This window comes from Lonchura striata, chromosome 3 (assembly GCF_046129695.1).
Source record: "Lonchura striata isolate bLonStr1 chromosome 3, bLonStr1.mat, whole genome shotgun sequence".
NCBI lineage: Eukaryota > Metazoa > Chordata > Aves > Passeriformes > Estrildidae > Lonchura > Lonchura striata.
Genome location: NC_134605.1, coordinates 68,191,065 through 68,214,513, shown reverse-complemented (window position 1 = coordinate 68,214,513; position 23,449 = coordinate 68,191,065). Strand labels below are relative to the sequence as shown.

Below are 23,449 nucleotides of genomic sequence, written 5' to 3'. Positions count from 1 at the left end.
TCAGAATTTCCTGCAATATAGGTTTAAAGGCAAGTTAAAAATAATACTGCTTTTCCAGCAGCAAGACTTTAAGAATCAGATGTCACCCTACCTGACCTCAATTAAATCTGGCTGAATCAGCTGGATGGGATCAAACAGGGTGTGAAAATCTGTATTCTAGCAGTGGGCAGAGAAAAGAAGGCTAGTTGGACATTTCAGTGTGAAGCTGGTTCAGTATGAAGAGGAGAATTTCAAGTGTGAATGCGTGTATGTGTTCGTGCATGTGCTGGGGAAAGCTGGGTTGGCAAGGGAGACAGAGGAGAGCTTTGTGTTCAGTGCTTCCTCTGACACAGCTCAGCCTGTTCCCTATCTCCCAGTTTCACTTCTGAATGTGCAGGAACATGCGGTGGCTCCTTGTTCCCACCATCTTCATCATCCCTTATACTCAACAGGTAAGTTCATTAAAAAAAAGAAGATTTTCCCCTTCTTCACCTTGTCCTGGTTAAAAGTTTTTATTTGCTTTATGATGAATTAAATTTCAGAGAAGCAAATTCCTCCTGAATAATAAGGAGCCATTCCCTACTCCTGAGTAAATTTAATTTGCAGTTTATTTACTGCATCAATCATATTTTGGTACTTTTTTTTCTCTCTGTACATTAATATGACTTGGTGGGAAGAAAAAAGTTTTAGGGAAGCTTAAATTGTCACTGACCTTGCTTTTTTATTTCTTTAATTTTTTTTAATATAAGCAAAAATTATTATCTGATGCAGTAAGAAAGTCAACATCCATACTTATATTCCATATATACATGTATATATGTATTTGCAAATATACAAATACACATGCAGAAGTCTAGCTTCAGGCTAGTTTTACAAATGACAAAGGCACCTGGGCTGTGTTATACTTTGTCTCTTATGAGACAATTTTAAGTGATAGCTTTTTCTAAAGGTATTTGTGTCAAAGGCCAGTTTCATTACTTATTTACCTAATTTTGAAAATACACTTTATGTGTATACAGTGTATTTTTCCTTTACAATTAAGATGAATGTCAACAGAATTTTCAAATGGCTGTCTCCCTCCCCTTTCTGCTTATTTCAAGCCAGACTAAGATAACCAAACAATAGTGATAATACATTACTTATTTTGCTATTTGCTTATTTATGCCATACTGACCTTGTTCAGTCTTTAAAGCATAGGAAAACAAAGAGCACATGCAGGATTCTTACAAAATGGTCTCATTTTCTGATCTGCCCATAGGATCAGAAAAAGTATGCAAGGGGCTTGTGTGATATGAATAGCTTTGGTATAGAAACTTGAGGAAGCACAAATTAGAAAAATATTTGACCTGTAAACTATACAAGCAAACTTTAGATTTTCATTGTGACTTAACAGATATATAAAGATTTTTCATGTAAGCCGATGTTCTCAGTAATTCAACAGTTAAAAGTGTCAGATATTCTCGTGATGGTGTTTTTCTTACTTTACAAGAACTTTTTACTCTCCCACCTTTCAGCTGACATCTTTCCCTTAAAAAGAGAGAGAAAACTCCCTATGCAGAAGTTTGTAGCTTAAAGTATATTTCAATTTGTAATACAAATTAAACACATTGGTTGAAGCACATAAGATTACTTCTTGCTACACATACCCATTTTGAAACATGATATCTGATTTGAGCCACATAACCTTATATTGCTGGCATATGGCAAAATTCATAATGATGCTGCTGCTGCTGCTAATACTAATATTCTGCTTCTGAAGAAAGAAGCAGCAAGGATCTGTTTCCTAAAGCAACTGCATTGTCTTAAACACTGCTAAATGTATAGGAACACCTGCTTGTCTTGTTTCCAGAACAAAATCCTCTAAGAACCCTTATATTCCAATGCACACATTCATCAAATTAACATTATGGTTTATAGAAAAGGCTTAGCTGCCTTAAAAGGTATATTTGAGTTAATTATTTCTGTATAATTGTTGAATTTAGGTAAAAAGGATTAGAAGAAGTCCTTTAACAAATGACATATTTATGAAATTATCTTCTTCATGGAATACCCCATCACATTGTTTAACATCCATTTACTATATGAATTGCTTATGTAAATTAGTATCTAGCTTAAAAATCATTCAGCCAAAGGAACTTGAAAGCTACTACTTTGGAGCTTCATTAGTAGCTGCAGATTAAGATATCACAAGTATAGTTGTAAATGACCATGAAATATGGAAATTAGTAGTAGAAGAAAGGCTTTTAAAAGGTCATTTACTACTGCATTCAATTAAGCCAGCTCAATTATTCTGCAAGAGCTTTCCTGGGCTATGACAGATGAAATGCTAAATTCTGTAGATACTTCCAGTTTGAAAAATAAGCAGCAACGAACCCAGCTAAATGACCCCTTTCCCTCAGCATCTCTTCTGGAGGTGATTTCTACACCAGTAGATCCTTACAGTTTGGAGGAACAGATAGAAACTGATAGGCTGGACTTCACATGCCCAGAAAAAAAAAGACAGGATATGTGTTTTGGTTTTTTTTTTTCTGCAAGCTTGAGGGTGATACTAGCACCTGATGAGGGGCTGGGTCTTCTTTCCCTCTTGCTCTTTGGGCAGTCAGAGCTGTGTGATGAGAGTGGCTTCCAGGCCACGTGTTGTATAGTGGCCAAGTGCTGCGCATACCCCCACTTGGCTACAGAACCAGTCATCCATGGAGAATAACTATACCATGATCTGCATTTCTGCTGCTAAGTTTTAGTTGTAGTTCTTAAAAAATGCAGATAGACTATAGCTATCTCAGATCCTTTCACACTGTGCTGACTTAATCTGCCCCCACGCCTCAGAAAAATAAGCCCATCAAGAATTAGTTCATCATCCCTTCACTTGAAAAAAAAGAAGAAAAAGAAGTAAAAAAAAAAGAAAAAAAGAAAAATACATGAATTCTGAGACAGAATGTGTAAACCAGTAAATTCTGGCTAGATCTTGACTTCCTGCTGCTGATAAAAATCTTTTTAATGAGATGTGTCTTTGCTCCATAAGCCCTAGATTCAATGAAGGCTTAGTCATGCAAATAAATGCACTCTTAGAAAGTGACCTATTAAACTCAGTAGAGCTACTAGCCTCCCTTACTAGGATTAATTTTTTGCATATAGCACAAGAGCACTTGTAAATATTATAATGCTCCTTCCCAAGCATTTACTCAAATTTTGGAGCAAAAGTAACATTCAAAAGAGGTTCCCTATTTTAAAAGGGTCTTGTCATCAGAACTGGACACAGACTGTGGCTGGTTATAAAACAACGTGAGGAATCAAAAGCTAATTAGTTTAATAGAGAATCATTAATCAATTTGATATAAGGTTTCTAGGAAGAAATACTTACAATAAAACCACCATCTACTTTAAAATACTTTTTTTTAAACTTCTGTTCAGTTTTGTTCTATAGAAGGCAAAAGAAAGACCAGTGAATTGTGTTTTGTACAAGCAGTAGGCCAGGCTCACTGGTGGAACACCTCAGTGGATGACACTGATGAAAATGATCCTCTGCCTTCTACTTAGTTCTCATAGCCTCTCTCACTTTTTGATCTTGAAATGAGAAATGTTGTGTATTTTCATGCAACTTGTCAATTTTTTTCCATCTTGACTTATTTTTATGCTATACCAGCTACCCATAATGCATTCAGTGCTCAAAATATCCCACCATGTGTAAGTTTTCCCACAGCCCACCAGAGCAGCCTGGAGATAAACCTGCGGAAACTAGTGAAGTCCAGCGCAAGGAGGTTTGCCGCTGGCCGTGCCGATGCCCACCCGTGCCAGCCTGCACCCCTGGGGTCAGCCTGGTGAAGGATGGCTGTGGCTGCTGCAAGGTCTGTGCCAAGCAGGCAGGAGAGCCCTGCAATGAAGCAGATGTCTGTGATCCCCACAAAGGGCTCTACTGCGACTACTCAGAAGATGAGCCTAGGTATGAAACAGGCGTGTGTGCATGTAAGTTGTTCTTTCATGTTCCCTTCTTGAAATACAAGAGGGTGGGGACCACCAGGCAAATGCTTTTGGAGGAAAGCTCTGCTTGCATGTGCTGCACAGCTCTGTGCTAAAGAATTTATCCTAATTTAGTCCTCCAACTGCTCAGTCAGAGAATCTGAGAGTAGGGTGGGGACTGTATTTAAACTTACCTGCATTAGTGAAATCAGTTAGTTGTGCACAAGCCTGTTATTGACAGACGTATTGATGCCTGATTTGCAAAGCTGTGGATGTCATAAGGACTGAGCACATTTTAGCACTGTTTAGCAAGAGCCATGTGCTCCTCCTGTGTTAGTAACTGTTGTTCACCATTTTCAGATCTGGTAGCTGTAGGATGTGAACTCAATGGAGTTTATTATGCCAACGGGCAGACCTTTCAGCCCAACCAGCTTTACAAGTGCCTGTGTTTCAGTGGTACAATTGGATGTACCCCTGTATTCACATCAAGATTAGCAGGAAGCCCCTGTGCCAGGGTCCCAGGCAGAAAGAAGGCAGGACAATCCATCTGTGGCCTAGGACAGCACAAGCAACTTCAGTCAACCAACTACAGACTGATGTCAGGTGAGCCTGACTACACTGGTAAACTTCTCTGCATCTGAGCATTTCTGCATTTAGTACCCCTGGCTCCTGCAGCCAGACAGGCAGCACACTGGCACTTGCCCAATTCTTGCTCAAAGACCTTTGCCAGGGTGACTGTTGTGTCCCACTTACCCCTCTTACTCTCAGGTCACAGACTCATTCTCTAAAGCTAATAAATGTGAAAAGCAAAAATGCTTTTGGCTTCTGTCACCAGGGAATTGGCCAAAGCATCTTTCTGCAGAGGTTTGCTGCTCATCAGATAAGCCCAATTAGGGATGGTGCTGGACAGCCATTTTGCAGCCTGGGAACTGCCCCACTTTTTCCTGCTTTGTGGTGTTAGGCAGTCTTGGCTTTCACATACATAAGTCTCTTCTTTTAATAGAAAGCAGAAAATTATAAAAATTGCCCTAGTGGCTTTCCCACATTCACAAATTTTGGCCACTGCAAGAATACTCCCCCCAGTTCTTTATTCAGTCTGATCAAAAGCATTGATCAGCTTGTCCATACAACTCTGCCAGGTCAGTGGATATTCCCTTTAACTCCATTCTTACTCTGCTGCTAACACTAGTTCTCTTTTTCACTCTAAAGCACCATTGCCAGAATCAGCTACGCCAGCCCTCCCCTGGCCACAGCTGCTACGCTTGTGCTTCCTCCTTCCCTGTGCACGTGCAACTTTCCATGGTGAAAGTTATCTTTGCTACAGCTAATGCAGATACCAGAAAACAGAGCCATTTATTTGGTGGCAGATTGAATCACCATCATGGATCAATAAAATAAAAGGATTGCAATGCTTATCAGAAAAACTTTATCAAAGACAGCTGAGTAGATGCACATTAATCAATCTGCTTACAAAACCTGAAGTGCAGTTTGGACAACTTCTCACATGTAAGCAGTGGTCAAACAAGTAAGCCAAAATAAAAAAAAGTTCATCCTTACCTCAAATTAAGATACAATACCTGTATCTAGTATCAAAGCCTTTTAACAGAAATACACTTAATGCTGTTGTATAAACATGTGCTTGGTAAAGCAACTGACCTCAAGTGAAGAGAGATTTAATTTCTAAAGAAGAGTGCTAATCTGATTGAAGAGAGACAATAATGTATTGAAAACAAAGGCAACCAAACCATGTGAGCCTCTGAAATATATCTCAACCTAAACCATATTTCAGATATCTGGAGAACAGCATTAAGCCATTTATTTTGTAGCCCTTCCAAAAACTAAAGCCCAACCTTCAGTAACTCCTTCACTGACTGTAACACAGTCTGTTCCATTTATTCTGGAATTTTGATCAGTTGCACAGCATAGCCTTGAGAGCAAACACCCAGCTGGCAAAGCATACCTTCTATTTGACTTGGTTCAGGTCATCTTTGTCCCTGCATCTTCGTCCCTGTGGTGGCTGTACATGCTGTAGGATACTGTTCTTTGGGAATCTTCTGAAGAAAAACACCTGGAAATTATTTTTGCAAGAAAAGTCTTCCCCCTCCCATTTCCCAGTCTAACAGAAGTATCTTGTCAACTTGTCCATGAATTTCATGGATGGCTCAATGGGCTAATACATGTATTTTTAAAAGTCCCTTTTCTGTTAGAGTGGATACTAAGTGCTAAGTTTCATTTTACTCCTCTTGCTTTGTTTTCTGGCTTTCCATTTCTATTTGATTTACCTAATTCAGATACACAGAGATGTAACTAGGTCATACTTTAAAAAATGTACCAAGTATAAACAACCATTTAACTTCCTTTTATTTGTTGCAGATCTGTGACAGGCTTTTAAACTGCTTGCTTCAATGAGATCTTTAAATTGCTGTCTACTTTCTAAGTAGACAGCAGTTCTGGTAATTCCAGGTAATTCTGCACGTGGTCTTACATAAATGCACAGATTCCATATAGCTTTTTTGTACAACTTTTTCACAGCAATTTAGTTTCATTTTTTAAATATACTCCACCTAATCCAGTCCTTAGGCATTTTAGTGGTATCGAAAAGTGATTTGATACTTTTATTCCTCAATACAAAACCTAAAGTCTTATCAATATCTACAAAGACACAAATATTAATGTTCTCAGCAGCCTTTATAAACTATGCTTGGTCTAAAATAAAAGAAAAATCTGGATATTTTATAAAAATTTCACAATTAGCCCTTTTCATACATTTCCATCACATGAGACTGGAAGGTCATATAATACATGCAATTTCATAGTCCCTGGTAAGATCTGAGTATCCAGTATCACCAAAGTTTAAATGCAGCTCAGCTGAATTTTGTATAAATGTTATTTATGTCTCATTTTTAGGTTTACCTACAGAAGTACCTTCATGAACAGAAATCACATTCTTATCCTTGTATTTTCAATTCATCCTTTTGGGGCTGCATAAATAAAATATTGCTGTCTTAGCTTACAGAAGCTTACCACTAGTTTTGAAGAAAAAGTGCCTCATACAGGCAACACCCTGGACCCCCTGTTCCAGGACCTGTGGCATAGGCATATCCAGCAGAGTGACCAATGACAACAGAAAATGTGAAATGAAAAAAGAAAAGAGATTATGCTTCATCCAGCCTTGTCTGACCAATATGCTGAAGAAAATAAAGGTATTTTCTAGTATAAAATTAGTTCCTAATAGAAAATTAAAATAGTGGAACTAATGGAAAAATGGATGCATTAGCAAGTACTAATGAAACATTTACTTCTTACTTTTTTATGGGTTTTAAAACAACTTCTCTGTTTTCTACCATTAATGTTCATGTTTCAATAGCAAACTACAGATGTGCAATTTCAAACAAAAGAATGTAATGTCCTGAAATATAAGTGCTGCTAATGCTGTCCTGATGTACAGTCATTCTGAAAATATCTCGTTTGTTGACTGACAAAGGAAAAAAAATCAGGCAGCTTTCAGACTGAGTAACTTCCAAGATATTTCTAAGTAATGTTTTTCTTACACGATCTTTGTTTTAATTTTAAAAGATTCCAAAGGGAAAAATATGTCAACCAACCTTCCAGCTTCCAACAGCAGAGAAGCTAGCTTTTTCGGGATGCTCAACTACTCAAAGATACAAACTAACTTTCTGTGGAGTGTGCTTGGACAAGAGGTGCTGCATTCCTAATAAGTCCAAAATGATTACTGTACAGTTTGAGTGTCCCAATGAAGGCTTCTTCAGGTGGAAGATGATGTGGATAACATCGTGTGTGTGTCAGAGGATTTGCAGTGCTCCAGGAGATACATTTTCCCAACTCAAACTCCTATGATAAATTACACCATGGACTATAACATACGGCATGCAACAGCACAGTCACAGCCTGAAGAGTCAGCATAACCTGCTAGCACAGCAGTCTTATAATTAAACTACACACATGAATAGTCACCCATTTATTAAATAGTACCTGCAAAGCGCCAGAGAGCATCTTTTAAAATGTAACTGTTTTTACATGGAGAGATACATTCTGGAGAAGGATGCATCTAACACCAGCAGTGCTCAAACAAGAACTCTTGCAAGAGAGCTTCATGCCCCATTGTAACAAGTTTTTGCCCACAAATACAAATAGATGCTCCAACCTAATAGAAAAAAAATTGCTCTGTAATATTTCAACTATCATTCTTCATTCTTAAATTAACCTTTTATGCTATATATCTGAAATAGTAAAACACATCAATGCTGTTTTGAAACAGAAGTTGTCAACTTTAAAGTCAGACTGCTTTTTGCAACAGATGGTCTTTCTCTAGTGTTATGGATATAAACACCAGATGTGCAAAGGAACAAATAAATGGGCAACTGCAGATAATAGATGGAAGATGTAAGAAAACTGCTATTTTTAGAACATTTTCTTAAAAAATGCTCTCAACAAATGTTACTGCAATACCTTATTGAATACTTCTGGGATTATACATTCAAAATTACGCTTACTTACATATCTACTCCAGCTGTGCTAGAAGAAATTTCAAGAAATCATTGTATCAATCCATTCTGATCTGTAACAGTTCACTGGGAAGCAACTGGAAATAGCTGTACGTTCTATTTGTAAAAGTTCTTACTGTAATATAAAAAGCTGCTTACCCTGATAATTATAAATATTAAAACATCTATTTTACTTGCATTCTTTTGAGGCTGTACGCATTTTTTTCCAAATGGTCATTATAACTTCATGTGCAGGTTTTGCTCAGAGGTATTCTGTATTATTTCATTATTGAGTGCAACTCAGCATTCATGATCATTAAAATATTCATTAATATTCCAAGCACAACACTTGAAACAATTTTTTAAAAATTTTCTGTTATTGCTAATTTTGGTATTAACTGAGAATCCTCTAAAATAGTTAAATACAAAATAGGAACAGAAATATAAAAATGAGGAACATAGCTTAGTGCATTCTGAAATGTCTACTGCAAAGTGTAAGAAAGCAGTTTCATTAGAGACTTGCTTTCATCTTTGAAAAGACTACATGGGATTTTCTTCTCTTCGTAGTCGCTTGTTAAAAACTAAATCTAGCAGCAGTGATCCTTCTTTGAAGCAAGACCAACCTTAAGTTTACTGTAAGCTGAGAGTCTGAGAAATTAATTACATTTTTGGCTGCTACAGACAACCTCTCCTCCTTTTCTTCACAGCATATGGTGTGGCAATTTACTCCACAGTTAGGATTACTGTCCTTAGTGATAGCAGCCACAATTAGGTGTCTTCAAATCTTTCTTACAGGCATAGTTCACCACTTAATGACAACTGTTGAGGTAAGGAAGCTGTTGTGTTGGTCCCACTTTGGAATTACAATAACCAGACATGCTGCAAATCATTCTGGTTAACTGAAGTGGCTGAATGTTTAGGGAAAGTGCTTTTTGTTGTTGTTTTTAAAATTAGCTCTTCTTTAAACAGCTATCTTCAGTCTTGAAGGATCTATTCTAGGTCCACCTCTTGTAGCATCCAATTCATTGTACTCTTCTATTAGGTCAGACAAAGAGGATACAGCTTCTAAAAAACAGCTTTGCTCCATCCCATCTATTTGCAGATAATGGTGAAGGTGAGCCTAAGAGAATAAAAAAAAAAAATTCAGTGTTATCCTTTTCTTGGTATTTGATTACTTTGGCTCAGTATATACCAGTTGGCTTGTATTGAAGTGGGGAGTGCAAGCATTGTGGAAACGGCACTTAGAGACTTATATCATGACATTCCTTGTTGAAACACTTGGTAACAATCCCCAAGTGAATCACAGTTGATATTACTGACTTCTTAAAACCCCACCTTTTCATATTGTGTTCTTGGGTGCACCAGACCAGCTGTGGATTTTGGCAGGGTTTTAGCAGCAGGGAGAATGCAGGGCTGCAGGGATGGCTGTCCTCATGCTGAACAGAACAATCCCAGCCAGCTCCAGTATGGACCTGCTACTGGCCACAGCTGAGCCCATTAGTGATGCTGGTAATGCTTCTATGACAGTGTATTTATAGAGAGGTAAAAATGCTGCACAACACAGCTGTGACAGAGAAGATGCAAGGAAATGTGAGAGAAACAGCCCTGCAGACACTACGATCAGTGAAGAAGGAACAAAAGTGGAATTCTGAGGCTAGGAAGAACACAGTGAAGTGGGGGTGAAGGTGTTTTCAGCTTTGTTTTTATTTCTTGCCATCCTACTCTACTATTATTGGCAATAAATTAAATGAATTTTCCAAATGCCAAGTCTGTTTAGCCCGTGACAATAACTGGTGGTTGTTCTCCCTGTCTTTATCTTGACCCAAAAGTTTTTCATGGTACTTTTCTCCTGTCCTGCTGAGGAAGTGAAGTGAGAGAAAGCTTGGTGGACTCCAAGGTTTAGATTAGGTATTAGGAAGACATTCTTTACTGTGCACTGGAACAGGTTGCCCAGTGAACCTGTGGATGCTCCATCCCTGCAAATGTTCTTGGCCAGGTTGGATGGGGCTTTGAGTCACCAGGTCACACAAATAAAACCCTTGGGCTGTTAAACAGTCCCTTCATGACACTAAGATCTGGGTTTCAATAATGTAAGATGCTAATGATTAGTGACTATGGATGTTATAATGCTAAGAGTTGCACCTTTTTCTTGTAGAGCTTCATAAATCTGTCTTTGAGTTCAATGAAAGTTGGTTTTACACAGGTGTTGTTTGCTAAAGCCAGAAGGGAATGGGAATGGCCCACAGGAGGTACTGAACACAAACCAGTTTTCCAGCCCTCTTGGTTCCAGGAGACAAAGTGCAGAGAAGGCTTCAACCTGTGATACAAAAATTTAGTTAACTAAGGAATATAAAGAACACAAAGGCTAACTACTAACAGTTTCAAATAAGAGTCTGCAAATGTCAACATTTAAGCACTCAGGATTAAGGAGAACAGTTATAACTGTCACTGTGAATAAGATATTTTAGATTTCAGACTAAATCACTGTGTTTCTATGTTAAATTTAAATTGCAAACATCAATTGTGTTTTGTTAATTTAATGCATCAGGATTTGAAAAGTGAAGTTACAAGTACCTGTTTCTATAAAAGGGACTGGAAGCACTCTGAGATTTAGTAAAGGGGTAGATCAATACTGTGTGAGGGCAATCAGTCTACCTGTAGTTTTGCAATAAGTAAAATACTTTAGATCCCCAGAAATTTTCCCCATGCACCCCTTTCTGCCTATACATTCCATTTTGCCTGCCTCTCCTGTTACATCTATGTAGCTCAATACTGTTCAAGGTAGAAAATAGGTGCTAACAACACAGAGTTGTTAAAATAAAGATGATTTCCTACCTATATGAAAATAACCATGGAAAGAGAAGGGTCTTCTGTTCAGCAAAACCGAACTTCGACTACAGAACTCATTACTCCAACATCCTTTGCTGTTGGAAGACCACTGGAAAGCTAGGCTTTGCTTTTTTTGCAATTTGGAGATCCAAATTTCACTCATTACACCAATTAATTATGCTTTCTTCCCTTCTAAAATTAAGAAAAGGAGGCTGGAGTAAACTGATTTGGTATTGAAACTATTCAAATGAGAAGCTGGAAAGCTCTGGACAACATGTCAGTTTCTGTACAAATCCCATGACTACTTTGTGTACCACACCATACTGTGTGGCATTACAAACCTTTCAATATTTCTGCGAAGGTCTGAAACCTGCACATTTCCTCGAACAAGAAGCGCACAGGCCAGGTAGAGGCTGTGCTTTGGATCTGCTTGAATTAGTTGATGATCTCTGCTAAATGCATCTGAGAACATCTGATCCAACCTGAGTGAAAAGAAAACAGTTATCTATTCTTACTTATAGGATACAAAAGTTCTTTAGACTACCCACCTTCAGGGTTTAAAAGTTCATTAAATTCTGGATGAAGGTACATTTAATCCAGGACCATAAATGATAGGTAGATATGTTGGCATTAGAAGTTTTTAAAAACACACTGGATCCATTTTTTTCTCACCCACAAGTTACAAGCCACTGTTGAATCAGAGAAGTTGCCTTTATAAAGGCAATTTGATACAGGTGATTACAAAGTCTTAAAATGATGCAAAAGAATTTAACTACTTGGGGTTCTGGTTATGTGGCAGTTTGAATAGACAATCTCGCTGGGAAGGATCTGACAAGGAACGTCAAAGTGCTGACCCTTACAGACCGGATTATTTCCCTGTTACACTTCATTATTTTAAAGGATCAATGAGTCAGAGAACTGTATTAATTTTGATTAATGATTTGGGAAAAGACAGGCTATACATACTTGTCTAGTCTTCTAATTTTATCACACATGTCTGCTTTAAAAGATGACACTGCAGATCATAGTCTTCCTCTCTTCACTTCCTTAACCAAATTTCAGTGTACTGTGGGATATCAAAGATGGTATTCTGTGGACCCACAACATCTAAGATATTCTTTCCATTTGTTCCAAATACTGTACATTTAGAATCTCTATTTGTATTTTGTTATATCACCTCTGCCACAATCTGCCTATTACAACAAAATAAAGGAGACAAAAATGTTACTCTTCCTACTTCATTCTGAAACATCTTTGACTGACCATCTCCTCACAGTCTGCTACCTCCCCCCAAGCCCTGTACTGTATCCTCAAGGTATGTTCTCAACAGATATGACTGTCACAACTTGCTATTGGAAAATAAGTGTGGTCCTGCCCTCTCCTCCACTTTGCATACTTCCATCACTTACTCTCAGCCATCTCTACCACTATTTGTCTCTATCTCACTCTTGCTGACTCAATATAATCCACCAAACCCAGTAAAATCTATTTTAACTGGTAATTTTTTTGCTATGTCAGCGGGATAACTATCTCACAAAATTTGACATGTCAGCTTATCCTTACAGTAAGATGTTAAATAGGCTCACTGCATCTCCAGACTGAAGTAAGATACCATTATTTCCTCAAAGAGCCTAGTTAATCCCTTGTTTGTCTTTAGAGTACTTTGTCAGTCAAGTGCAAGCTGTTACTCAAAAGAACTTGTGGTGTGGGTTCTAAGTAATACATTTTCCCAACAGAAACACTTCCAGCAGAGATTAAAAGGATGTCAAGTTTACTGGCTCAACCATTACAGAGAAAAGGGACAACACGTCCCATAAATCAGCAGGATGAATTTGAAAATGTGGCAGATATACAAGTTTTAGAACTTTCATCCTTAGTTTTGCTATAGAATGGAATTTATTAATGTAAACTATGGAAAAATCAGAAATTAAGCTTTAAATGTGAAACTCCAATAATATTTTTTCTTACCTTCTAGAGGGAACATTAACATCTGCCAGTGTATACAGAGGAGTCAAGCTTGAAACCAAATAATGAAGTCGAGGAAATGGAACCAAATTCATGCTGATTTCATTAAGATCCATATTTAGGGAACCCTCAAATCTAGCAGAGCTGAAAAATTAACAAAATGTTATGAAACTGCTACAAACTAAGTAAATCACTTCTATAGGGTAAACATCCATGAAATCTATTTTCAGTTGTTGTGTACAATAGAACTGTAAAACAACACCACATTCAAGCAAGTGTTCAAGTATAATTACAAAACTTTCACATCTGGCAGTAACAGTGCTATGTCTTATTTACTTATATTTCCCATTAAAGAACAGTAAGTTACCAAGAATGATTCCTTGTTTCCCAGTTGTAGTCTTTAGCACTGATTTATTATCATCAATAATGTTTAATACCACTTAATACCACTTTTACTAAACAGGCTATAATAAAACACGTTACTTAGCATTCATGACAAGCTGTTTAAAAGAAAAACAGGCCAATACTCCAGAAGTATATTTTTTGCAGCAAATATAGTTTATGAGCAGAAATGATCTCACAATATTTACAAAATAATGCAACTGGCCTAGAAAGGCAAACCTCCATGGGCTCCATTAGGCACTAGTGAAAGACAGTACACTTCTGCCTATCTTACCTCAGTTTCAAGACTATCATGGCTAAAGCAACACCACAGCAATCTGAATACTTCCAAATACTTTAGGATTTAGTAACCAGTTCTTAAAAAGAGAAGACTCACATAGAATGAAAGCCAATTAATATTACTCAAGTTGATGCAGGCCTACATGTTTACAGCACACACCACCTTCAGAAATCCTACTTTGTTACAGAGGAATAACCTGTAACTTTACCTTGTCAGGTTCAGCAGCAAGTTGGCTACGATATTGTTCATTGCATCAAATGGCTTCTCTTGTAGTGCTTTTGCACTGCCTGCACTTGATGTTACCAAGCTGTTTTGCTTCACAGTTGCTCCTAACTTCCCAGAATTGATCATCTGATGAATTTTATTAACTATCTCAAACAGAGACTTTGAGAGAGGAAAAAAAAGCACAGAAGTAGTCTTGAGTACAGAACTTTGAAATTCAGTACCACACTTTTTCATTTCTAATAATCTTGAAAGCTCAGACATTGTACTGTTAGATTAAAGATTATACCTTGATACATCTAAGTCCAACTTTTGAGCAATTCCAGCTGACTGAAGTGTTTCTAAGTCTGTGCCTTACACATCACAAATATATACACAGCTTGATTCAGAAGTTTGAATTTTAATCAACTATTCAAAATGTTTATGAAAATTTAAAAAGCAGTTTTAGAAGATAACACCTGTGAAGCAAAAAATATAGTCTCTGACTAAATTTCACTTTCTCTTGCTTTTTTCACAAGCAAACAGCAAGACAGCCACCAAAGATAGATTAAAATGAGTCTAGCACTTTGCAAGGTCAGTGGTTTACACATCACTAATCAGCACAGTTAAGCTTGTTGGAATCTGGAGGTCAGAGGTCCTTGCAGGACCCTACTAATACTATGTACAAATTGATTGCTAGAAGAAGAGAAGACACTCTCAGAAAATAGGTTTTCACTGTTTATCTTGAAATATACATGAAAAAATTCACTCTACCTTAGTTTCAAGGAGCAAAGCAACCTTTTAGTGATACCCACATTCATTTCAAAAGCTTGCAAGTGACTCAGAAGTTCAATTATTACTTTAAAAAGTGAAATTATGCTTCCAGAGACTTGGTATGCAAATCAGTACTGAAAAGGAAGAGCCATTTCCACATTCTAATTAAAAAAAATTACAGAAATAGAATATTATTTCTTACTTCATTCTCTATTGGTAGCACACAGTCTGCATGTTCATTAAGCTCCTTCATAGCCAGAACACTGTTATATGGAGAAGTAATAACATCATCTTCACCAGAGGGATAAACTGAAGTAACAAATCTATATACTTCTGGGAACTCCTCCTCAAGCAAATTTAGTACAAAAGTTCCAAGACCAGATCCTGTCCCTAATTATGAATGACGACAGAATGAGAGAAGACAGGTTCATTAACTCAGGCTCTACGATTCATGTAGGAAACAAACAGCTTTTCAATTATATATGTTAACTAATATTTTCTGAAGAGTTTGGCTGACAGTAGAGGCTACTCAAATGTAATTAAGGTAGGAAGGTTTGTCCAAGACAGGAAAATAGTTAAGTAATAAAATTATTTCCCAAAGTGTGCCAGTCAGAGTGAAGAATAGATTCTCAAAAATTTCTGCAAACCAAAAAATCCTATTATGTAACAAACATTTTTCTGACTCAGTATTTCTATTTCTTATTTTCAATTCTTTAATTTGAATTATGAAACACAACATTTGCTTAAAAGCATTGAACTTCCCCAAACAATACTATTTTCCTTTTGGGGTTTCTTTATGAAATTTTCTCATTCTTCAGTAAAACCAGAACTGCCCCTTTCCCCCAGCACACAGGCTTTTTTCCTCATTAACACTAAGCACACAGCCCTGAGTTCAAAACAGAGAACTGAACTGTGATCTTTTTCTGAATATTCAGCTACATTCTCAGTGGCAGACAATTTAACCTATGAACAAGACAGCAGTTTTCACAATAACAGAAATCATACCTCCAGGGTCTCTGAAATTAAGCAAATGGCCACAAAAAGGCCCCTGACAAAATCTTTGCTTCATATTTAGAGCTTTTTTCTGTGTCTTTTTCGACATCATAACCAGTTATAATACATGCTACTCTCATATTTCTGGGGTAGGAAGGCTTAATGGCAATGCAATAATGACAAAATTGTCACTGCAAAGGATTCTCCCTTTTTGCTTATTATCTAACTAGATCAGATTCAAGAGAATTGAGGGAGGAAACAGAAAAACAAAGTTTTTCTAAAGTTAAGCAACATTAGACATCTCCCTCAAAGCCTTCTGGAAATAACTTTCCCCACAACTAAAATGATTATAACAATGCTGTCAGTGTTCAGAGGTCACCGACCCTTCTTCTGATCAGTAATACCTCAGTGTTTGCCTTTGGTACCTGTCTTGATCCACTCACTGTATCATCTTTAGAATTTTAGCTGATTTTTGTTCTGGGTAGCATATCAGAGCTCCTCAGTGCTCTAATAAAACCAGTGATAAATAATTGCAGGTGCACTTAATTGTACTATATTAATTTTCTAAATCTGCATTCTGTATGATATAGATTATTATACTGATTTTCTTTTCAAGAGCCACTTATTTTCTTTTTTTAATCTGTGGCTACTGAAGTCATACTCCCCATAAAAAAAGATTACTTACCACCTCCCATGGAATGAATTATAAAGAAACACTGCAGACAGTCACAATGTTCAGCAGTTTTTCTCAGCTTTTCCACTATGTTTTCCCGGTACTGACAGCCATATATCTTATGACCTACAGCCCTGAGGATATGAAAAGTACTTTAAAGCCTCTGCCCAAAAAATCAATCTTTAAAATTTTAATTTTAAATCCTTCTATGTGACATTTTAGAGTTTAGAGTCCAAAGCTGGGTGCAACACCCCATCTGTGAGAGTTTCTAAGTTGTGACTACATATGAGCATATGGGAGTCAGGACATGGCTTTAACTTGGAGGATGCAAACAGATCTAAACTCACAACTTTGGAGTATGCACTTATTCTGTATTGAAAAGGAAATAAACTCTCACACTGGATGATCCAATTGTAGTAATGAAATGAAAGCTACATAGTCCTTAACAATAAAGATATCCCCATGCAATAAGTGTACACATAATCTTTTGAGTACTATGCAAGTCAGTTGCTACTAGCAAGAAAAAAAAATCCCAAACAGCTCATTTTCAACACACTTGTCTGCTAGATGGTAAAGCTGGTAGACTGTAAAGACTGTTTTACTCTCCTTATTGCACTCTCTTTTGGTACATTTGCTGGTGATCTGCTTTCCAGTCTGTAGTGCACTGAATGTTATTAGAGCACCTTAAGGTCTCTGAAAATTTGGAATTCATTATGTTAACCAATCTTTTTCTAATTTTTTCTTTTGGTAATATAGTTTAAATGCACAAAGTCAGACTCTGCTTAGAAATCAAAAGTGCATTTTTTCATATATCTCATTTCCACAGTTGCTGCACAGTCTCAAACTAGATTATGGCTTTGACTAAGCAATGAAAGCAGCTGAATGCCAAAGAAACAAAAATAAAAAGCATGTTCTTTTGTAAAGAAAATAAAAAAATAAGGAGAAAAAAGGGACAAAATGATGTATCAGCAAAATTATTCTTCTGTAAAAGCCTTTCAAAGCCCTCCTCCAGGCAACAGTGACTCCAAGTTTGCTGGTAAAATGCTGCAGCTCTCCAGGTGCAGAATGACACAGAAAGCTATGGTTATCATTTCCCCTTTCAAATGCCATCTAATTAGCTGCTAAGAAATGTGTTCTAAAGAGGTTCTCACCAGTTGTTTCCTGAGCCAGAAACATCTGTGATAAGCTGCTTGCTATCAAACACATCCCTCAATGGTCCCTGTAGAATTTCATTTACCACACCCTCCTCCATGTCAATCAACAGCGCCTTTGAGAATGGAAAGAATTTAAACTCAGTCAGTAAGCAAACCACCCTTGAAATAATCACACAAAGAAATATGAAATTATTGACAATAGGAAAGGAATTCTGTTTCTTTTCTTTTCCAGAGAAACCTTTTCCCTCCCAAGCTGTTAACTACCAGACCAACTAGATTCTCCTTAGCTGATCTGCTAGTTGTTTGATAGGACTGCATGCAAGTCAGATGAAATTTTGTTAAAATTTTATAATGCTTTGCCCCACTACTTAGGAATAAAAAAATTAAAACGTTTTTATGTTTCAAGTTTCCTTGCTCCTTAATCATTTAAAGTGGCTCAAAGAAACCCAATACTTAGTTAATAATATCTGCAATAATTTTATAAAAATTCCAATATGAGTTACTCAACAAGACTGGCAGCAAACTGTATTACTGCATTAATAAAAGCTAATACTAGAAATTTTACTTTCAAAGCAGTACTTAAACCTGTATGCAATTTTAAAAACTTCATGAGAATTCCCACACAGCTGGACATAAGTATTCAATGGAAAAACAGTGACCTTTATAAACTGCCTTACTCGTGCTTTTAAAGAGCAGATTTTTCCTTTGTAAATATCACGACCATTATCACCACTTCTGAAAAAAAAAATAGTAACAGAAAAATCTAAGATTGTATTTGCAGCATAAAATATATACTACAATAAAATTTTATCTCCTATATATTGTGTTTGGAGGACTATGACAATGCAAACAGAAACACCCTGAACATGCTGCTAGGACCTCATAATACAGGACATGATCTCAATCAGAATTATCCTAAACATTACATCAAGATGAAAGATAAGCACAAAAGTTTACTCTCAGATACAGCCTCTGATTTGTAGCAATTCTACAAGCACTGCCAAAACTGGAAAGGATTATCTTTTATCAGCATGTGATACATGTATCCACATTAAACAATGGAAAAAAAAGCTCCCCATGAGCTTTTCAGTGGTAGCACAGCACTGTGCTCAAGGTGTGTAAGCTCTGTAACTGCACCAGCACAGTGCTGTGCTTGACTTATTCTGCTTATTATGATTTACCAGTTCAGAAATTCTGCTGGGCTGGCACAGGTAAATTTTCCTTCTTTCCCAGGACTGGTTGTATTGAGTAACCATAGCAGACTATACATTATGTTACATATTTTCCCACTCAAATGATGAGATACTATGGTCTGGCCAAACTATATACAGCACAAGGGGGAAAAAAAGGCAGCGATACTGGAAGACTGATCTTATTTCCTCTTCCATTATTTACCTCATCTGGGAGCTGGCCAAGCATAAATTTAAAGTATGTCTTAAGACCATTCTACATTTAACCACCATTATATTCACAAAACATCAGCTAAAATTCACTACAGCACTGATATTCTGAGCCTACTGAATTCCATCAGGAACAAGGGGAAAAGAGTTACAGGGCTGCACTGGATTACTCAAGAATTTTACAACTTGTCAAACAGATGGTCTTTAGACACTTCCCATTAGGTGAGCAGCTCACAACAGCCTCCAATACTGATGTGATTCCTCTAGCCTACACAACACCTGCAGGAGTACACTACAGAACCAGTAAATCCTCCTAGAGAATTTCTCTTTAAGGACTAACAAAATACAAAGAGGAAATAAAACCAACCCCAAACCAACATTTATGTTTCTTACTGTTGGCTTTATGGTCTTTCATGCCAGATCAAACCTTCTTGGTTTCAATTCAATCTCACATCACTCGGATTCAATTGCTGGAAAAAAAAAAATCCCAAGATTCCTAGGGCCTTGGGATAGCTTGGGTTGGAAGGGACCTTAAAGATTGTCCAGTTCCAACGCCTGTGCCATGGGCAGGGACACCTTCCACTAGACCAGTTTGCTCAGAGAGAAAACAGGTGTTTCTATTGCAGCCAAGCTGTCAATTACAGATTTGCTGGTTTCATCTGGCACATACAGAAACAGACATTTTTTATTATTCAATTTTCTTAATTAAAAAAAAAAAGTATTCTTGGAAGTACCCATATGGAATGACAATAACAAACTTCAATACATTTGCAATGTTCTTTCAAAGAGGTAAAATTTGAGACAAAGCAATTTGAATTTCAGTGCTGCTCTAGTTAAAATCATATTGCTCTACTGCAACCTTTTCATACAATAGAAGAAAACAGAGGTTGGTCAAATGTTTTTTATTAATAAAAATGCAACAGGCTATCCTAAGTACACATTTTCTTCTTGCAAACTGCAAGGATTTTTGTAACAGAAAAGATAAGAGATGACTGAATGGTTTTACGGTATGACTTGATTAACTTATAAAAAACAATTATAGACACTGCTCTGGGTATCAAAATAGTCAGATACATAAGACTTAAAAACTTGTCAGTTTTTTCTATCTTATATACAATTCCTCTTACAACTCTTCAAGAAATGCTGCTCAGTTAGTATTCAGAGGGTACACAGTCTGATTATTTGCAGTGGCAAAAGCTATCAGATCCTGACTGTCAACATTTGGTAAAAAAGGAAAGGAAAACAAACTCATACACTTTAAACACATTTAACTACTGAAGTATATATAGATAGAATGGAAATTCAAAGATAAGGTTTTGAGGGGAATACAAAAAAGCAAAATCTTTTTCTAGTACAAGCTGAATATGACTTAAAGAAAACTGTAACTTAGGTTAAAAGAAAATACTACAAGGGCTGATCTACAATGTTAACTCATTAACTGCTTGATAAAAACTTACCTTGTATCTACGTTCCTAAAGAAACTGCTTAAGGCTTCATCATAAATTCCTTTCTAAAAGGAAACAACACAAAATTATGTATAATGTCAAAAATTCTCAGTGCTTTTTCATGGAATGATTTAAGTTGGAAGGGACCACTGAAGGATATCTGTCAAACTTTACTTCTTGAAACCTAGTGAATATCTCTGTTGAATCCAGCTAGTTGTAGTTATCTCTAAAAAAACCAGTTGAAACATCAGCTTGTTATTAAAAACTGAGAGGAAAATGTAACTAGGAAATTAATTTTTCAGCACGAAATTAAGTGACTGTAGTAGTTTACTGAAGATCCCAATGCAACTATTAAATCGAAGAGCTGCTCTTCAGCTGACTCAGGTCATCATTGATAACTCTCAGTTCATCATGGGTTCCATGCTTGTGATACCAATGCCCATGGAGTTCTGCAAAAAGGACAGCACAACCACACTGATTCTTGAACTTCCTGCCAAGGGATAGCATGACAATTGCTTACCCCAACATTAAACTAAAGAGATCTAACATGTTTAAATACCTAAAGTGCTTTATAGTCACAGCAAGAAAAGTGGAAAAGTGTGATTTTGTTCAGGGTACTCAGCACAATCCTATGCCCTCCTCATGTTGCTATTTTGATCAGTAAAACTGTACAGCATGTCATGGCATGAGCTAACATGGAAAACAATGGTGGGCTTTTGGGGTGTCCTCTTTTGCTTAACTGCCAATGGCAAAGTACCAGCAGTGAACAGCCCTCACCATGTTAACTGCCTCAGACCTGCTAATGCCTGGCTGTAGGGAGACACACTGAGCTTTTCAGGGTGGAAATGCTGGAGAAAGCTGGCCAGAAATAGATATCACAGAATATTCCAAGCTGGAAATGACCCAGAGGAACATAAAGTCCAACTCTCAGCCCTTCCAAAGACACCCCGAGAGTCACACCGTGTCCCTGAGAATATTGTCCAAATGCTTCTTGGGCTCTGACAGGCTTGGTGCTGGGGAGTCTGCTCCAGTGCCCAACCAGTTCTTCTCTGGACAAAGAATCTTTTTCTAAGATGTAACTCAAATGTTTCTTGACACAACTTCAGACCATTCCTTTGGGTCCTGTCACTGGTCATGACAGAAGAGAGATCAGTGTCTGTCCCTCCTCTTCCCCTGAGAAGAACACTGCAGACTGCAATGAGATGCTCAGTCTCCTCCAGGCTGAAGAGATCAAGTAACCTCAGCTGCTCCTCATATGGCTTCATCTCAAGGCCCTTCACTATCCTCATGTCCCTTTTTTGGACATTCTCTAACAGCTTCATGTATTTTTTAATATTGTGGCACCCAAATCTGCCCCCAGCACTCGAGGTGAGGCTGCCCCAGCTCAGAGCAGAGCAGGACAATCCCAACCTTGCCCGGCTGGCGATGCTGAGCCTGATGCCCCCAGGACACCACTGGCCCTCCTGGCTGCCAGGGCACTGCTGGCTCATGTTCCACTTGCCATCGACCAGGACCTCAGGTCCACGGCACCGCTCTCCAGCATCTCATTCCGCAGCCTGTCCAACGTCCAGCGCTGTCCCACGTGCAGGATGCGCTAATCCCCGTTAAACTACACACGGCTGCTGACTGCCCACCCTCTGATTTAACAGGGTCTCTTGACAGTTACCCTTACGCTTTGTTGTCGTGATTAGTTAAACGGCACAAGGAGCTGGGGACGGGTGTGCTCCCAGCCCTCGGTTTAAGCAAACAAACACGGGGCTCTGCAGCGACAGACGCGGGAGGCAGCGAGGGCGGCTGGCCCCGGGCCGGCGGGGCTGCGGCGCCCTTACCTTGTTGACGGCGGCGTGTTCCCGCAGCGCCAGGTCCCAGAAACGGCATCCCACCTGGTTCCCGCACTGTCCCACTGCAAAGGGGAGAGACAGGGCTCAGGCACGGGGAGGGCGCGGCGGGAGGGCTGGGCGCCGCGACCCCTTACCCTGCACCACCACCGACTGCGTCATGGCCGAGCCGGCGGCGCGGGCCGCTTTCGAACCCGGCGCCCGGAAGCCGCGCCCCCTGAGTTCCTGCGGTGGAACGTCCCAACCGTCGCCTCAGCTGCGGGCGCTCGCCGCCTGCCCGCCGCGGGTGGAACGTGCCATTAGGGAGCGGGGGGGAGGCGAGGGGGGACAGTAGTGAGCTTTTCTGACACTCGGTGAGTCTGAGGGGAACCCGAGAGGGGCTGCGGGGTCTCGCCTGAGGCCCAGATACAGCCGGCCTGACAAGGAACTAAATAAAGCCCCTGTACGGGAGAACAAAAGTATTCCATACACTACAGTTCATTGTCCTTTATGGTTGAAATGTTGCCGTAAGGAAGCGCTTTATTTCCCCCAAATACATAAATAAGGGAGATGGTGTGAAATGTGCGAAGCGGTGTGGAAACACAAACTAAAAATTAAATTAAAAAGCGGCCATTTGGAAATGCTGTAATGTACCCTCCCAGCAGGCTTGCACGTTCAGCTCGGTTTCATATTGTGCATATTGTTCACAGTAAAAAAACGAGGAGTGTAGAGATGCTGTTGTCTCAGCATGGCAAGACTGGTCCACAACACGGCTCAGCTGCAAAATCACAGAATCCTTTAGGTTGGAAAAGGCCATTAAGACCATCAAGTCCAACTGTTAATCCAGCACTGCCAAGTCCAGGACTAAAGCAGTAAAGAATGTGGGACATGCAAAGCTTGCAGAAAGCTGTCTTGTGACACAGATGGCATTTCTGCTTCCTGTGGGAGGAAAAAAACAATTCCATGCAACCCAGTCCATTAAGTTTTATGGCTAATACCTTCCAACAAAATACTCTTTTCCCAAATAGATTATTTGTACTGCTGGTCTACAAAAAATTTGTTAAATAAAATCTTT

At 38.4% G+C, this 23,449-nt stretch overlaps 2 protein-coding genes across 2 annotated transcripts; one reads left to right on the top strand and one right to left on the bottom strand.

Annotated features, from left to right (window-relative positions):
- The first annotated feature begins 368 nt into the window (after nt 1-368).
- CCN6 (cellular communication network factor 6) lies at nt 369-7,794 on the top strand. Its single transcript, XM_021555522.3, has 5 exons — nt 369-431; nt 3,669-3,942; nt 4,297-4,539; nt 6,946-7,139; nt 7,513-7,794. The coding sequence occupies exons 1-5, from the start codon at nt 369-371 to the stop codon at nt 7,792-7,794; spliced, it is 1,056 nt and encodes a 351-aa protein (XP_021411197.2).
- Nucleotides 7,795-8,392: 598 nt separating this feature from the next.
- On the bottom strand, nt 8,393-22,587 carry TUBE1 (tubulin epsilon 1). The gene is made up of 12 exons (XM_021555502.3): nt 22,533-22,587; nt 22,387-22,460; nt 20,570-20,622; nt 18,390-18,447; nt 17,710-17,825; nt 16,571-16,692; nt 15,095-15,282; nt 14,126-14,301; nt 13,239-13,379; nt 11,612-11,752; nt 10,584-10,758; nt 8,393-9,561 (listed from the first exon to the last, which is right to left on the bottom strand). Exons 1-12 carry the CDS (start codon nt 22,555-22,557, stop codon nt 9,403-9,405), a joined length of 1,428 nt encoding a protein of 475 aa, XP_021411177.2. The 5' UTR covers nt 22,558-22,587; the 3' UTR covers nt 8,393-9,402.
- Nucleotides 22,588-23,449: the final 862 nt, after the last annotated feature.

Bases quoted from the DNA above. Each gene is read 5' to 3' on its own strand.
- CCN6 (XM_021555522.3), top strand. From the start codon at position 369: ATGTGCAGGAACATGCGGTGGCTCCTTGTTCCCACCATCTTCATCATC. The intron at 3,943-4,296 runs GTAAGTTGTTCT...CACCATTTTCAG, and splicing joins TGAAACAGGCGTGTGTGCAT to ATCTGGTAGCTGTAGGATGT. The intron at 7,140-7,512 runs GTATTTTCTAGT...TAATTTTAAAAG, and splicing joins ATATGCTGAAGAAAATAAAG to ATTCCAAAGGGAAAAATATG.
- TUBE1 (XM_021555502.3), bottom strand. From the start codon at position 22,557: ATGACGCAGTCGGTGGTGGTGCAGG. The intron at 20,623-22,386 runs GTAAGGGCGCCG...GTTTCCTTTTAG, and splicing joins AACACGCCGCCGTCAACAAG to AAAGGAATTTATGATGAAGC. The intron at 17,826-18,389 runs GTAAGGCAGTTT...CCATTCTCAAAG, and splicing joins TCTGCTCTTTAAAAGCACGA to GCGCTGTTGATTGACATGGA.